This window comes from Mirounga leonina, unplaced genomic scaffold (assembly GCF_011800145.1).
Source record: "Mirounga leonina isolate KUSES-001 unplaced genomic scaffold, KU_Mleo_1.0 Mir_166, whole genome shotgun sequence".
Classification (NCBI taxonomy): Eukaryota; Metazoa; Chordata; class Mammalia; order Carnivora; family Phocidae; genus Mirounga; species Mirounga leonina.
In genome coordinates this window covers 37,156,584-37,173,568 of record NW_023270418.1, presented here as the reverse complement: position 1 = coordinate 37,173,568, position 16,985 = coordinate 37,156,584, and the positions used below count along the sequence as shown (strand labels likewise).

The 16,985-nt window shown below is 60.2% G+C and overlaps 2 protein-coding genes across 9 annotated transcripts in view; one reads left to right on the top strand and one right to left on the bottom strand.

The window, feature by feature from the left end:
• BRSK2 (BR serine/threonine kinase 2) overlaps positions 1–1,454 on the top strand; it is a 65,200-nt gene extending 63,746 nt beyond the window's left edge. The window contains exon 21 of the mRNA XM_035013599.1: positions 391–1,454. The gene's annotated coding sequence lies outside the window, so the exon portion shown is untranslated. The remainder of the gene's footprint in view (positions 1–390) is intronic.
• Positions 1,455–8,665: 7,211 nt separating this feature from the next.
• The window catches only part of MOB2 (MOB kinase activator 2), a 78,549-nt gene continuing 70,229 nt past the window's right edge, over positions 8,666–16,985 (bottom strand). For all 8 annotated transcript variants that reach the window (XM_035013597.1, XM_035013592.1, XM_035013598.1 and 5 more), the window contains 2 exons: positions 10,396–10,520; positions 8,666–9,729 (listed from right to left, as the gene is read on the bottom strand). In XM_035013597.1, coding sequence (XP_034869488.1) covers positions 9,419–9,729; positions 10,396–10,520 — 436 coding nt within the window. In that variant the 3' untranslated portion in view covers positions 8,666–9,418. The remainder of the gene's footprint in view (positions 9,730–10,395; positions 10,521–16,985) is intronic.

Below are 16,985 nucleotides of genomic sequence, written 5' to 3'. Positions count from 1 at the left end.
CCCCCGCCCCCGCGCCCGCCCCCGCCACGCGCCGCCCTGCAGCCGCCCCTCCCGCCGCTCGCTCGCGTCGCCCCCTGCCCCCGACCCCCGCCCGCCTGGGGCTGCGGCTCCTGCGCTTGGCGACCCTTCCCGGCCGCGCCGGGCGCTGGCCCTGGAGGCCCCGGGGCCGCCTGCCTGCGCCAGGGCTGGCCGAGATCAGTATTACTTATTTGCTCTCTTAACTTGCGGAGTTTCCTTCCTTCTCTGTTCAGGGAAGGGGCAGCAGCAGCGCCCTCCTGCCGTCCGTCTGTGTGTCTTGGGCAGGGTGGGGTCTGGGGCCGAGGCGCCCGGAGGCTGGAGCCGCAGAGCGCCGGGGGGGCGGGGGCCGGGGGGCCGGGGGGCGGCGGGGCGGGCCGGCGAGCTACTGTAAACTTCAAAGAATTCCTGCAAGATATTTTTATAAACTTCTTTTTCTTGGTGGTTTTTGGGAAAGGGCGTGGGGGTGGGGGGAGCCGCTGGGGCAGGGCTAGGTTTTGTGTTCAGTTCTTTCTATATACATACACACATATATATTTAAAGAACGGCGCGGTTCGCTCTGTCCCATGTCTGTCCCGTTACTGTGTAGCAGCGACTCCAGTCCCAGGGGCGCGGGGGGCAGGGCGCGGTCTCCGAGCAGCATGGCACCGCCTAGGACCCCCGCCCCCCGTCAGGCCCAGGCTGGGGACGATCTTGGTTCTGTGTCTGAGAGTGGGGTGGGACGAAGGCCCTGAGCTGGCTCCCACACGACAGCAGAGGCATCGCGGGGTTTTTTACTAAAATGACAAAAAGCTAAAAAAAAAAAAAAAGGCGGCATCCTCCGCAGTGTGTTCTCTGTACACAGCGAGGTGGTGGGGTGCAGCCGCCTCACTTCGTCCCTGTCCCCAGCTTCTGCTTGTTTGTGTTGGTGGGCCCGGTCCCTCCAGGTTGGCACAGGCCCCGCGGTGCTGCGAGTGCCCGGGGGGCCTGGCTGCCCTCAGGAGGCACCGGGCCAGCGACGGGCCAGGATGGCAGGTTTTGATTGCATGCCTTCGCTGTAACGAGCCCACTTTGCTTTGGTGTCTCTTACGCCGCCCTCCCCACCCTGCCTCCCTCCCGTCGTGGATAGCTTTTAATGCTCTGTTACATTGACCCCCCCACCACAGGCTGGGATTTCAATACATAAACAAACACCTATAACCGCATAAGCCACGCGGTACAAGCGGGAGGGGCTTCTCCAGAGACAGAAGACACCGAAAGCAATACCTCTTGTCAGCCTTCCTCTTTTGTACTTGGGACACACGCAGACGTCACGGAAATGAACAAGCCCCACCCAGTGTATCCCTTGTCAAATAACTGTGAGCAACCTTAGTTCTCGAACAATAAATTCCTTCAGTAAAAATACCCGACGCCAGTCTCCGTCCAGGCGGGTGGGGCTGGGATGTGGGACAAGCGGGACCAGCTCTTGTCCCCAACACACGCTCCTCTGGGCTCTGCCGGGTGTGGATGGCGCTTGGCGCCCCCTTCTGCCCCGGATGAAGATGATAGACCCCTGTGCAGGGTCAGGGGTCTGCCCCCAGGCTGAGCAGGGATCACATGCTGGGCTGGGGGCAGGAGAGGCCCCCGGGAGGGGGGGCGGCCAGGGAGGTGCCACCTGAGGCTGACACGGACCACCACCCTGCCTGGCCACTACGGCTCTGCTGCCCCCCCGCAGACCTCATGGGGTCACTCTGGCATCTGGAGAACGGACCTCCTTTCTGCTCTTTGCTTGGTAAGGGGCGGATGGGGCACCGTGACCCAGCCCTGGAAGTGATGGGCCGAGGCAGGTGGGCAGCCCCTGGAGGATTTGGGCTGGCCTCTCCCACCACGCCCGCCAGCCACCCCTCTGCTGCTGCAGCATGAAGGCCAAGTCCAGACCCCGACAAGCCCCAGGTCACAGGGGAGCAGCTGGGAGTCCAGCCACCACACAGCCTTGACGATGGGTGAGGAGCAAACCACGCCTCCCGCGCAGGCACCCTGTCCCCGTATGTGAAGGGGATCAGGCACAGCGTGGCCGCGGGACTTGGCAGCAGGGCCCGACTGCACCCAAGGGTCTCATCAGAGCAGGGTCCCACCGCCATAGCACTGACAAGTGGAGCTGGATGGGGGGGGGGGGGGGGGGGGGCCGACCTGCATCGTCTCTGGTCTCCGCCCCCCCACCGGCACTGGATGCCTAGCTGCCCCCCAACCCTGCGTGACAAAACTAGTCCCGATGTTGCCGTGGGTCCCCTGGTGGGCAGAATCCACCCTAGAGTCCACGCTCTTACCTCCTGTGCCGTCTTGCTGGAGGAGAGTGCTGGCCTGACGCTCAGTGAGGCGGCTCTGCGGGGACGGCAGCTGCCTCCAGCTCTGCTCAAGGCCCAGCACGTGAGCAAGAATCAGGGGGCCTGGGACTGGGGGTTCTTCCTGGGTCAGCTGTAGAGCGGCACCCTGCCTTTTGGGAGGTGGGCGCCCAGAAGGTACTTCGGAGGTGCGGAGGGGCCAGGCTCCAGCGCAGTCACTGAGCCGCATGCGTCCCATTAGCTTCAGCTGAAGGACAGGCTGGAGGAGGGGGTCTGGCTGCTACAGTTCAGCCAGGCCTGGTCATCCAGCCGCTGGGCTCCCGGGTTGCTGGCCACGGGAAAAGTCTCCCTGACCAGTGGTTCTGCACCTGCACCCGACACAGACCTCATCTTCCTCTAACACTGGCGACGTGTCGGCCTTCAGGGGCCACATGGCGGGAAGCCCCCCGAGCATCACGGCACACCCAACAGACCGGCCCGCCTTCCGCCTGCCCGCCGCCACACCCCTTCAGCAGGAAGGCCGCGCCCTGCAGTCCTGCTCCAGACACTAGGCTCTCTCTCGGTTGTGAGAAACAGAAACCAAGCAAGTGAAGCCAAAAACTGTTGGTATTAACATCCACTAATACAAAGTATGTATAAAATAAAAACCAATCCCTAAAAACTAGAACAGTGTCCTGAGCACTTTGCACTGAGCATTGAGCCAAATGGTCCTCATGCTAGTTCTGTAAAGTAGAAACGGAAAGGGGTACTTAAACCCAGAACGGTATGCTGGTGGGTCTAGCACCCGGTGAGGGGCTGGCCTCTCGGGCCTGACGCGTTCCCGGGCACTGGCACGCTTTGGGTGCCAGCCGCTGCTGGCCTGGGGTACTGGTGAACAAATCAGCGGTTGTGCATCCACCAGAGTCACGGCGGAAGGGAGGCGGAGGAAGGGAACCTGACGCGTGCCCGTCCTCAGGGGCTCTGGGTGTCGGCAGGTGGCAGGGGCAGGGCGCAGACGCACGCGAGGGGCACGTGCTCGGCGCTGCGGAGAGCCGGCCCGGACCCTGTCCCCGCTCTCGCTGACAGTGGAGGCAGAGGGCCCCACAGGCTCCTGAGCTGAGGTGGAGCGACTGCTGGTGCGTGAGGCCAGCTTCGGGGAGGGGTGCCTCGGCACCCCGGCTCACGCATCTCCCACGCCAGGGAGCTCAGCACCACAAGTGGCCAGGCCCTTGCTGGTGGTTCTGCCCTCCCCCTCTCCCTCTGCCCTCGCCCCAGGCCACCAGGGGTGCCATCACCAAGTCCAGTGCCCGCCCCCCCCTTCATCTAGCCCACTCCCCACCATCAACCCAAATTTCTTCTGGTGTGATTCATCAAAGGGTGCAGGTTAGCAGGGAGCAGAGGAGATGGCCAGGGACAGGAAGGGCATCAGGGCAGTGACGTGGGCTGGAGGAGAAAGGCAGCTGGGGCGGATGGAGGCAAGGGAGGGAGCGCCTTCGACCCGGGGGGCGTGCCAGCCTTGGGGCCCGCGCGGGACAGCAGAGTCTACACTGCTGGTCACAAGCCCACGTGCTGCTGTCTGTCGAAATCCTCCTCCGTGTTAGGCCCTGGACTAAGTGTCTTAGAAGTCATGTCCTTGTGGCCCCAGAATGACCGCACGAGAGCTCTGTGGCTCATCTTCAACATGTATTAGTTCCCTATTGCGGCCCCAACAAATAGCACAGACCTAAAACACAATTTGCTATCTTAAGTTCTGGAGGTCGAGCACTGGGTCTCACTGGGCCAAAATCAGCGTGTTGGCAAGGCTGGTTCCTTCTGGAGGTTCTATGGGAGGATCCATTTCCCGGCCCTTCCCAGCTTCCGGGGGCACCTGCGTTCCTTGGCATGGGGCCCTCCTCCATCCTCACCGCCAGGGACATCAGGCTGAGTCCTCTTGCTGCCTGCCGGTCCTCTGGTTCCTTCTTCTGCCCCCTCCTCCAGTTTTAAGGAATCTTGTGATTATACCGGCCCAGATAATCTCTGCATTTCAAGTTAAACTGATTAGCAACTTAACTCATCTGCAACTTTAACTCCCCTCTGCTGTGGAAGGTGCTATGCTCACAGATTCTGGGGACTAGGGTGTGGATATTTGGAGGGGGCATTATTCTGGGTGTGGAACTGCCCTCTAGCAAGTTCCACATCTATCTCACATGGAAAACACACTCACCCCAACCCAGGTCCCCAAACTCTCAGCAGCATCAAGTCAAGCCCCAAATGTCATCTAAGTCACCTAAATCAGGTATGGGTGAGACTCTGAGTATGATCCATACTGGTGCAAAATCCTCTCCTTCGAAACTAGAAGTGCTACCTGCTTCCAGAATGCAAAGGTTATAGACATTCCCATCCCAAAAGGGAGACAAGGGAAGGAGGTGGGCATCACAGGTCCCAAGCAACTTCAAAATCCAGCCAGGCAAACTCCACGAGGTGCCGTCAAGGCCTGGGAAGAACCGTGTGGCTCAGGCTCTCCGCTCCGGGCCATGCTTTCTTCTAAAGACACACGGCGTCGGTTTGCAGCTGACAGTTCACCAGTGTTCCTGCCCACGGGGCCTGGGCGTCCAACAGCCTTGGCCTTCATCCTCCCTCCGTGCCCTGCGGTCCCAGCTGCCAGGGTTTCCGACGGTGTGGCTCTCCTGTGTGTGTCATGGGGATTTGCTCCGTAAGCCCAGACGCGCCTCCAGATCCTTACAGGGAAATCGTCTTTTCTGTTCCGGCTTTTGCGGAGATGTGTGAGGGGTCTACTAGTCACACGCACGAGCTCTTCAAAGTTCCCGCCACGTGACTGACGCTCGGAGCTTGCTCGGCTCTCTGAGGTGTTAGCAAAAGGCTGTCCAGCTACAGCCTCAACTTGTTCTCTAGAGCACATTTTTTCTGGCCACGAACCTCCTGATTTTAGTGTCTTCTGTCACTTGGCTTGGCTACAAAGCTCCCATGTTGTCAAGGGGCAGAGCCCTTTTGTTCAAGAGCTCTGCCTTCTGACGGGCTTCCCTCCCCCACGTCGTATGAGCAGCAAGAAAGGAGGCTGCCCCTTCCACGCCGTGCTTGGCAATCTTCTTGGCTAAACATCAGGCGAACGGCCCCCAAGTCCTGCCCTCCGAGGGTGGTGGGGAACTCAGCGGGGCTTTCTGCAACGCGACACTATGCGTCCAGGGTCCCCTTTCCTCCGCGCCCACGGACACGGTCGTCCCTTCCCTGCGCCCACCCCAGCAGTGCCTGTCACATGCCGGTTTCCCCGGACAGGTGCTCATGACGGTTTTAGGCGTTCCTCAAGGCGACTCCGCCAGGTCCCCTCCGTGCGGCCCCTCGTTTACGTGTGAGCCTTTGGTAGCGGTGTCACGAACATCCATACCTCCTCCTACCGATCGTCTGCTTCAGAAAACCTGGGCTTCCTCTACCATGCCCCTCAAAAGTCTTCCAGCCTCAGCCCGAGGCCGCGTCTATGGCACGCTTGCCACGGTGGCGCCGCACCCCGGGGACCACAGTCTGCGCTCAGTTCCCGTCACTGCCATGGCAGTGCCTTATCTCCGCTCTGGAAGTCGGAGTCTGAACTGGATCTCACTGGGCTCCCACCCAGGTGTCAGCAGGGCGGGGTCTTCTTGAGGCTCAAGTGGGGGAAAACACCTCCTCCTCCTTCCAGCTTCTCAAGGTGCGGCACCCCCGGCTCACGGCCCCTTCTCCCTCCCACCTGTGGTGGCCAGGCCTTTCTCATGCCACCCTCCTCTGCTGACAAGGACCCTTGTGCCGTGTCTCGGCGGCCAGCACAGAGCTAACAACTGGGCAGGGTGGGGGGAGACGGGCTGTCCGGGCAGAGCTGAGACGCCACCGGGAGTGCTCCCGGCACGGAGCCCAGCTGCCGGCGGGACCCAGGAGGGCCCCACGCAGACACCTCACCATGCGGGCCCAGAAGGCCTCCCCGCAGCCCAAGTGGGCCAGGACGCTCTGGCTCTTGCAGCAAAGAGCCCGCTAGCTGGTGGACAGCACAGGGCATCGCCCTCACCCTCGGAGGAGTGCAGGCTGCTCCTCACCCTGGCTGCCTGTCCCTTCCCGGGAGACTTTCTGAGGCCCGGTGACCAGTGCTGTACCCACGACCCCCATGTGCCCAGGGGTTCCACAAGTCCTTCCTGAGTCAGAGAAACATGACCGTGTGTGTCCCAGACCCCGTTCTGCAGATACAGAGCTCATGCACACACACACGCGTGTGCACACACCGATCTCAGACTCCATCAAGCAGCTTGAGCTAGAAATCCCCGTGTCCTCCCCGCACCAGCGGCGTCCACCCTGGCCAGCCACAGAGCCCCAGTCTTGCCACCTCAGGCCTGCGCTCAGCAGCCAGACCCCACTCCTGGAGACACACTGGACACAGCTGTTGCCCGGCCTGCCCCCGCCCCAGCCCGCGACACCGCCCAGAAAGGCCAGTGGAGCCAGGCCCTGGCCTGCTGCCTTGCCCCAGGAGGTGGTCCTCGGCACCTCAGGCCAAGCAAGACCCCTACCTCTGGCTCCCACACCCGGCCCTGTGGTCAAGTTCCTGAGGCCTCTACTCAGGGCGTGCATGCCTAGAGAAGCGAAATGACCAGCAGGGGAGGCGGGGAGGGGCTGGGGCCCACACAGCCCAGCAGGCTGAGGTCACAGTGAGGCCCAGACAGCAGAGGGGAAGAGAGCATGACAGGGACGGGGTGACCTGAAGGTGGCGCCGGGGCCAGGCCTTGCTCAGGAGGGGCTTTGGCCTCCCTGCTGGTCACAGAGCCAGCTGCAGGGTTTTGGGAAGCAGCGGGGTAGTGGGGCTACGCACGGGTCAGAGAAGCCCAGCCCTCTGGGAGTGAACATCTGCAAGCCTCTGTGGGAGAGGCCAGGGCTAACGGGATGGTGAGGTCTCCTACCTGGTGACAGGTGCAGCCTGGATGCTGCAGATGTGTCCAGTGATTAGGGCACAGAGGGGAGGAGGCTTCCCACGACCTGGAGCTCCTGACCAGACAGGGACGGAAACATGAGCTCCAGTGAGATGGCAGCAGGCCCCGAGGGGTACAGCAGGGCCCAGGAGCCTTCTTGCAGGGCAAGCAAGATTGCCCAGGGGTTCAGAACATGAATGAGTTCAGCACATTAAAGTCATGTTGAAACAATTCTGATGCCTGCTCTCCGTGTCCAGGGACTGAGTCAGTGGGGTGGAGACTGGTTCAAGCACCAGGGAGTTTTAAAGTCCCCCCCAGCTGACCATTGTGCAGCCACCGGGGGAGGTACTCTGGTGCAGGGAGGGGTCAGGGAGACGGTGCGGGACCCTGGAGGGGAGGTGGGGGCCAGAACGTGAAGACAGGGTACACCTGCATTTTGTGGTCGGCTCCGGGACTGTCAGATGGGGGGCAGTTCTCAGGGGCAAGAGGAGGAACCATCACCAGGAGAAGGCAGGCGGGCCTGGTGGCCACCACGAGCTGCAGAGGTCCCACCGGTCATGGGAGGCAGAGGTGGGGGTGGGCTCCGCTCTCCAGCTAGGCCCTGGGGCTGGTGATGGGCCAGGAAAGCAGAGGAAGGCCACAAGCACGTTTTGCAGTAGCCGAACTTAAGGGCCAGGTGAGCGGCAGGAGGGCAGAAACCGAGGACCTACCTGGTGGGGAGAAAGCTGGGGGTGGGAAGGGTGGAGGAGCTGTAGCGAGTCAGGAGACAGAGACCAGGGCCCCCACCACTTAGGGCTGTGTGGGTGTGGGGGGTGGTGAGCATGACAGCCATGGACAGCCAGAGAAGGCTGTCCCCAGGTGATACGTCAGGGTAGGAGGGCAGGGCCCCCTGCCGGAGCCCCCTCTTCTCTCTTCTCTGCCCACACAGGGCCTAGACAAGCTCCAGGGCTCAGTTTAGGTCCCGCCCCGCCCCTGCACTCAGCCCGCTCCCGAGCTCTCCTCTCTGCTCATCCCTCAGACCACAGTGCCCAGGCGAGGGCTGGCCGGCCTTCACAGCAGAGCCCCCGGGGCCAGGCTGGCCAGGACCCCCCCCGGCCCGTCCCAGCACACTCTCTAGGGTGCCTGTCACCTGCACAGGAGGGCAAAGTACAAGCAGAGTGGTCAAGGCCCCCTGGAGATGCAGGAAACAAGGCATGTGTCGTCCCCCCCCCAAAACCCACCCCACTGCCAGCACCCCAAGTCCTGCAGGTCAGCTGAGGACACAGGGCAGCAGGGGAGTCTGTGGCTGACCCTGGCAGGAAGGGTCCAGGCTGGGGTGGGCAGGGGCCACCTGAGGGGGCAGGAGGCAGGCGACGGTCCCAGCTGCTGGGCCAGGCCACCCTCAGTATCACACCAGCCCTTGCACCCTCAGCACGGTCACCGAGGCGCCGAGGATACACACAGGCACTGACCTGAGCGAATTCTTTTTATTACGACCGAACAGGTGAGCGGAGCGGGACACCCAGCCTTCCGCCAGCAGCCGCGTCTCCACACAGGCCGCCCGCCCAGGCACCTCGGTCCTAGGCCCAGCTAGTCCAGGGGCCCTCGTGGGCAGCGGGGCAGGAGAGGGGGGAACGAAGCCACAGGGTCAGGGCCCCTATGGGGCACCCCTGGCCACGCCTACCCCACCTGCTCTGAACCACTGGCAGCCAAGATCCTAGCAAGGCCAGGAGAGGGAGGCCTGGGGGGGGGGGCGGGGAGGAATCTCTAAAACAGCCCCACCCTGGAAACAAACCAAAGTGAGCCCAAGTCCCTCCTGGGAAGGAGCCCCAGCTCCCACGGGTGTATTTCTCTCAAACAGCAGAGCCCCCAGGGCAGGGGGAGGCAGGGGCGGGGGCCACACGGAAGACCAAGGAAAGGAAAGCCCCACAGGAGAAGGAAACTCAGACCGGCAGTCCCATAAACGTTTGTTGAGCAAATGGATGAAATCCAAAGGTCCTTCTTGACAAGCGGCACTCATCCATCCAACAGGAAAACCCCGGCGGGGGGCCAGTCCGATGCGTGGCCCGCCAGCGTCTGGGGAGCCCACACTCGGCGCGCCCGGGCCGGGTGGGGGGCAGCGGCAACCTCTCAGGCCTCCCGCCGAGCGTGCCCGGGGCGTGTGCGCACACGCAAGCACGTGCACCACCGTCTCTCTGCACATGTGCGCGCCTGTCGGCCGGGGGCTCACCTCTCCTTCCCGTGGTTCTGTGCCCCCGCGCCCCCGCCGCTGGCCCCTTCCCCGCCACCCCCGCCGCGGCCCCCGCCGCTGCACAGCACCTCCGTGAGGTCGTCCATGACGGCGGTGTCTTTGGAGTCGAGCAAGTTGAACTCCCTGGCGAAGAGGATGAAGTGGACGTAGAGCGTGTTCAAGTGTCCATGTAGCTCAAGGGCCAGGGTCTCCTTGAAGTGGGACCAGTAGATGTGCGCCAACACGTGGAACAGGTACTTGCAGATCTTCTTCACCAGAGACTCGAAGGAGCTGGGGAATTCTCTGCCTGGGGAGAGAGTCCACGGCGTCAGCCCGCACTGCGCTCCGTCCACCACGCAGTACCTCTCAGGGGCCTGGGCGCCCACCGTCAGGAAGGAGATCATCTGCAGGACTAGCCTGGAGGGCTCCTGCCCGCCACACCCTCCCCGCTGAGCAGCCCACTGGCAGGCGCCCGAGTGACCGGTCACCCTGGGCCTGGCCCCGAGAGCTGATCTGCGTCCAGGGGCCCGTGACCCTGCCATAGGCCACCCGAAGCCTGGACTCGGCCCGGGGTCACGTGTGCTTCCCTGACGGATGCTCTTGGGCCTCTATACGGCCTGGGCCACAGAGGAGGACGGGAACCGAGGTGCACGGAGTCCTCCTGCTGGCTCCGTATTGGCCTGGAGCCCCCCACCAGGACCTGCCCAGGCCGGGACACAGGGCGGCCGTTACCGCTTGCTGGCTGTCAGGTCCCCAGTGAGGTGGCCTGCAGCAGCCCCACCGTACAGAGGGCAGAGCGGGCGGCAGAGGGCCCAGGGCCTGGGGTGGGTGCGGTCTGGACCCGGGCTGCGCTGACCCCTGCCAGGGCGCACCTGCCTGGCCTTACAGCCGCCCCCATCCCGTGGGTCTGGCCCCTTCGCGTCGGCAGCCACGGCCGCCCAGCAAGGAGGAGCGCAGCAGGGCAGAGACGTACCGTATTTCGTGGGGAACACATCCTCGTCGGTCACCAGCTTCTGCACGGAGCTCATGACAAAATCGACGTACTGGGGAGCAGTGCACTTGACCTTCTTGCCCCGCTCGTCGTACCAATAGTACTGGCTGTGGGGACAGAGGGGGCCGGTTACGGTGCCCCCAGACCCCCAGCGACTCTTGCCCGCCCCCCTCCGCCCCGGCCCCAGGGGTGGAGGTGTGGCAGGTGTCCGGGCTTCCCCTCCCAAAGCCCCCAGGGGAGACACACTGCTTCCCACCACCTGGAGACCCTCAGCTGCATCCCACAAGGGTCTGCCGCACCGACTCCGAACGTCCAGGACAGAGCACGCCGTGTGAACACACGTGTACAACGTCAGCAGAAGGCGTGCTCATTTTCTCCACCACGTGGGTGCAAGTTTCATTCCTTTAGAGGGACGCGTGTTTTGTATGATTTGAAGAGGCATGGAGGGCACGCTGTCTGCTGCTGCCCCGCCTCTTCCAGGGACACTGCTGTGACTTGTCAGCTGGGCCTCGACCCTTGGGAACACCCCTGCTCCCCCTACTAGGAGCCGCATGCCCTCCACTGGCCCAGAGAGAACAGCTGAACACCTGCGGGCAGAGACACCAGGATCTCTCACCGTGCGAGTCTCCCAGCTCGTGTGAGCGTGGACTGCCCCCCGCCCCAGCGCTTCTCTCCCCAGAACACACACAAGCGCCCGGTGGGTACTCATCTGGCAGCCACCCTGCTCTCCCCACCCCTGCTCCCGTCTCCCCAGAGGGCTGCTGTGCTCCTGCAGGCTGGCTCACCAAGGGCTGGACCCAGAGCCACAGGAGGGCGGAGGGGGGGGCGCCTCTAGTCCGCTCAGGGGCGTGGTGCATGTGGGTGTGGGGCTGTACCCGTGAGGGACTGAGTGGCCTAGACCCCGACGCTCTCAGCCCCCTGCCCCAGCCAGATGACGGGCAGCCTTCAGGCACCAGGCTTCACACAGACGTTTCCCTCTGTCCGGCACACAGCTGGCTTTACTTGGCCTCAGAATCAGCTTAGACTAGGTTTCCCCAAACCTCAACATCCCACCTTGCTCGGGGACCCCAGACTGGCTCAGAGTACCCTGCCCCGACTGGTTGCGTGTACCAAGTACCCCTGGATGACAGCCATGAGGGCTAACCCACTGCTACCAACCACCCTGTCAGGCCTGTCCTCAGGACAGTGGGGTCCCCATTTCCCGTGGCCAGCCTGACCCTGGACAAGTGACCTCAAGACAGCTCCACGGCCACCGCCCCTGCACCGGCAAGCCCACCTCCATCGAACAGGAACCGGGGCTCCGCTCCGCCCCAGGCAGGGTGGGGGGCTGGCCAGCAAGACCGGGAAAGCATGGCCTCCACACTAATGGACAGGCCCCGGGAGGAGGCCAGCCTTCGTGGATAAGGGGACATGGCCCGACTGCCACTCAGCACCACACCTGCCCACTTGGGGGTGGCAGGTGTGGGGTGTGACGGGGGTGTCGGGACTTTGCAGAAGGCTACTCGGCTACTCCGGGGCTACTCCTGGGCACTGCCACGCACCCACAGGGAGGCCGGGCTCCACAAGAGCCTGGTGCCAGGTGCCCCACAAGGCCCAGGAACATGAGCGGGCAAGGGAGCTAGTTCAGACAAAGCCCTAAGAAGCTTGCCAAATTCCTGCTTGCCCCCAGGAAGTAGAAATCCAGCAGGGCGCTCCCGTCCGTTAGAACACCTGCCCGAGCACCCTCCCCGCCACAAGGTGGCTCTGCTGACCCTCCTCCCGCCTGCCCAGCCTGCCCAGACGTGGGCACAGGGCGGGTCAGATCACCTGAGGGCGAGAAGACAAAGCCCCTTTCTGTGTCACTCTGGACAGCCTGAGGGGGTCCCTGTGCGGGGAAGTGGAGGAGCCCGGCCTCCGGGGGCCAGGCTGAGGCCCATGTCTGCAGTGAGGTCCAGAGGCCAAGGCCCAAAGGCTGGGTGGGCGTCACAGACATCTGCTCCACCAATCCGCCCGGCACCGCCCGCGGACGCTGATGCACCTGGCCACAGGGGCCAGAGGGTCACAAAACACAGCTGCAACTAGAAACTGGGACACGTGTCTCCCCAACGTGCGGCCCAGAGAGACTGGCTCCTGAGGGACGAGGACTGCCCCATCTGTTTGAAAGACGAGACCCTGTGCTTTCAATGTTCCACTTGTTTCCATTTTTAAGTTACCGGGCAGTACAGAGAACGCGTTCTGGCAGGCAGGCCTACAGCTTCACCTGTCCAGACAGCCAGGCAGCTCCCACCCCCTCCCCCGGTCAGTCCCCAGCACACCAGGGATGGCCCCAGGGGAACGCCACAGGACGTCCTGAGCCGGGCTGCGGGCTCCAGCCATGTCTCAGTGTGCGCCCCGCGGCCCCCGCCCCCGCCAGCGTGGAAGGGCCAGCGCGCCCAGCCGTTCCCCCCGCTGGAAGACACCTGGCTCGTTTCCAGTTTGGGGCAATTATGGCTCCACCTACTATAAATGCTCCCGGGCAGGTTTCTGTGTGAGCACAAGCTCTCGCTTGTCTAAGACGAACATTCAGGATCTGCACTTGCTGGGCCCGTAAGAGGCCACCAAACCACCGTCGGACTGGCTTGTGCATCGCTCCGCTGCCACGTCCCTGCCAGCACGGGGCCTGCTGTCCCCACCTGCTGCTCTAGGGGCTTGTCCGCTCTCCTGGGTCCTCTCCGCTGACCTGTGTGTCCAGGCCCGGACCCACTGGGGACCAGCTGCTGTTCGTACGCCTGAGTTGCAAGGGTTACTCACACACTGGGCGCCGGTCCCCTCTTGGGTATACGATTAGCCCATGATCTGTCTATGTTTTCTCCTAACAGCGTCCTGATTCTCAGAGCAGAAGTTCTAACTGTGGCTTATGCCCGACAGTATTACTGATTCTTTCTCATCAATGAGCCTTGTGTCACGGTCAAGAGCTCCTCGCCTAGAGCTAGGTCATGAAGATTTCCTCGTTTTCTTCCAAGTCTTATAGTTTCACAATTTAGAATCCATTTGGAGTTAATTTGGGCATAGAGGTTTTGGTCAAGATTCACTTTTTTTTTTCTTTTTTTGCACACAGGTGACTGGTTTTTCCACCAGCATCAGTTGAAGGGACTACCTTTCTGCACTTTCTTCTTCATCTTTGTCAACAATCAGAGGGCCGCCTTTGTGTGGGTCTATTTTTGGACCCTCCACTGCCCCCCCCGATCTGTGGGTCTGTCCCCGACGCTGTCCTGACAGTGGGACCAGGACTGTGCTCGTCCATGCGCAGTCAGCCAGTTTGTCTCATTCTGCAAAAACCGTGCTGGGCCTCGCACCGAGAGGGAAGGAAGTGAGCAGACGGACCGGCAGAACTCCCACTCAGCGCCATGCTGGCTTCTCCACGGCTGCTCCCCCAGCACCTCGCCCTTCGCAGTGCGCAGACACGTGTCTGTGGGGCTGTTGTAAATGGTGCGGTTCTCTTAGTCTGGGGCTCCAGCTGTACCCTGCTCGATGTTTTCCACACAACCATTCCGCACACACTACTTGGGGCACTTCTAGTTCTTCTGCACCGGGATGCCTTTCATCCCTGGTTTCTTGCTGTACAGCACTGTCCATTTGAGTGAATTTTGGTATTTTGTTCCTACCAAGGAACTGGTCCGTTCAAACTGTCCAATTTACGTATGCAGGGATTTTTGGTATGTTTCCTTCATATCCTCTCAGTATCTGCTGAGTTTATAGTGACACCACTTTTATTCCTTATACTGATACTCTACACCTTTTCTCTTTGTCAATCTTGTAAAAGGCCTATCAATTTTATTGATCTTTTCAAGAAATCAGCTTCTGGTTTCATGGATTTTCCTGTTTTCAGAAATCAATTTCAGTGATTTCTACTCCATTATTTCTTTTTCCTGCTCAATTTGGGTTTATTTTGTTCTTCTTTTTCTAGTTTCTTAATATGGAAGCTTAGTTCCCGATTTGAGATCCTCCTCCTACAACAAACACATAACCCTATAAATTCCCCTCAAAGCTTTGCTGTGTCCCACAAATTCAGGTATGCTGCGTCTTCATCTGTGCTCAGCTTAAAACATTTCAAATTCCCTCTGAGCCTTCCTCTCTGACCCGTGGATTATTTAGAAACGTGCTCATTCCCAAGTGTTTGGAGATTTTCCTGTTATCTTTCTGTTACTGATTCTAGTTTAATCCCGTGACAGTGAGATAAGGAATGTACTATGATTCTGATTCTTTAGAGTGTGCGAAGGGCTGTTCTGTGAGCTGGGATGCCATCTCCTTTGGTGACTATTCATTCCGTGCGCACTTGAGCAGAACGTGTCCTTCGCTGTCGACGGTGAAATGCATCCAGCCCAGCTGGCCGATGGTGCTATTCTGTCCTGTATCCTTGCTGACTTGCTGTCCACCAGCTCCGTCTGCCTCCAAAAGAGAAGAGCTGAAGGCTCCCACTCTGAGGTGATTTCTGTCCGTTCCTCTCAGTTCTGTCCATTTATTTTGTGTAAAAGCGGCTACTTGGTGCACACGCATTCAAGATCAATACTTCTTGATTAACTGATTCTTGTAAATATGCAGTCTTCTTTATCGCCCGTGGTTTACTTTGCTCTGAGGTCTTCGGAGTCTGGGATTCATAGAGCCACTGCAGCTCTCTTCTGATGGCTCTTCTGTGGATACAGCTTCTTTATCCATTTAGTTTTAACCTACAGACGTCAATGCACGTGAAGTATTTTGTGAACGCTTACAGTTGGCTCAGCTCAGAAATTCACTCCTGCACAGTGGAGCCCCTTCACCTGTGGTTTCACTTTCCCTGGTCTCAGTTCCTCGTGGCAGCGCCGTCCAGAAGCAGACACTGCTCCTCCTCCGGACGCAGCGTCCAAGGCTGAGGACGATATAATGGCGTACCACGCCCACCTGCCTCAGTGCCCCCCCTTCACTGCACCACGTGGGTATTTCATGGTCGCACGCTATCACAAGAAGAAAGTGGGTACAGCGCAATAAGAGATCTTGAGAGACAGACCACATTCACATAACTTTTATTACGGCGCACTGTTGTAACTGTTGTTTTTTTGTTTTTGTTTTTTTTAAGATTTTATTTATATGACAGAGAGAGACACAGCAAGAGAGGGAACACAAGCAGGGGGAGTAGGAGAGGGAGAAGCAGTCTCCCCGCCGAGCAGGGAGCTGATGCGGGGCTCGATCCCAGGACCCCGGGGATCATGATCCAAGCCGAAGGCAAACGCTCAATGACTGAGCCACCCAGGTGCCCCGTAACTGTTCCGTTTTGTTACTAGTTATCTCTGTACCTAATTTATCAATGAAATTTTACCACAGGCCACAGGGTTCGATGCAGTCCAGAGTTTCAGGTGCCCAGCGGGGCTGGAAGCACAGCTCCCACGGCTGGCGGCCGACTCTGGGAGCTCTGTTTGGCCCTCTGACATTTATGGGATTTCTGGTGTGTTTGAATTTTTTACCACCTTTGTTTACTGCTTGTTCCTTTTGCTTCTCGTCCCTTGTATCTCCTCTTTCCTGCCTTCTTTTGGGTTATGATTTAGTCCTTCCTTTCAGTTTACCCATTATGACTTCGACTACATCATTTACACAACTTTTCAGAGGTTGCTCACAGGAGTATAAAATACATACTCCACCTGCTTTCCACACTGTCTGTTACACCACCTTCCCGCCACTCCAGTGGGAGCACCGAGAGCCCAGCCCACCGCCGTCTCCTCTGCTGTGACCCATCAGATGGGTGTGGCTCAAAGCGCTCCACATGGCCAGTCCCCAGGTCCATCCCTGTCGCTCGTCCTGCACAGACGGTCCCAGTCCCCTCGCTCTGGGATTCCCTGCAGGAGGTCTGCCGACTGTGGATGCTCTTAGTTTTCCTCCCATCTGAGAAAGGTCCGTATTTCACCTAAACCCTTGAAGGATACGTGTGCTGGAAGGAGGACTGTGGGGTGGACTGCTCTTTCCTTTCGGCGCTTTAAAAACGTGGCAGAGCTTCCTTGTGGCCCAAGGCTTCTGACGAGCGCTGCAGTCACTCGCCTGTGTCCTCGAGGGTTGGCTCTGCTCCGGGAAGGCCTTCTCTTTGCCCAGTTTTGTGATGACGTTTCTGTGCATGGACTCCTCAGTTTGTCCTACTTGGAGTTCATTCGGCTCCTTGAATTTGTAGGTTTGTGTCTGCCAAGCTTGGAAAGCTTCAGCCATTATTTCTTCAAATACATTCTCCGCGTGGCCCTTTCACGTCACCTCGGGGACTCCAGCACGACCCTCTGGTTTCCATGTCTAGGCCCCACTCCAGGCCCCAGGCAGACACGTTGGTCCTGGGGCAGCACGCAGCTCTGGGACCTCTGGCAAACCCGCTTTCTTCTCTTCAACTAATTTGACATCAAACAACTGCTAGGAAGGCAGTAAGTATGCCAGGGCCCGTAAGCCTGAAAGACCCTGTGAAGGCCGCTGCAGTCGAGAAGAACAAGAAGTGGGCACCCCAGGCTCACACCAAGCTCTACGTGCTTTCCAGGAGTCTCTTCTCAAACATGGGGATACCGAAGGAAACATGGGAGCAGAGGAGCCCAGCTTCCCCACCTGCCTGC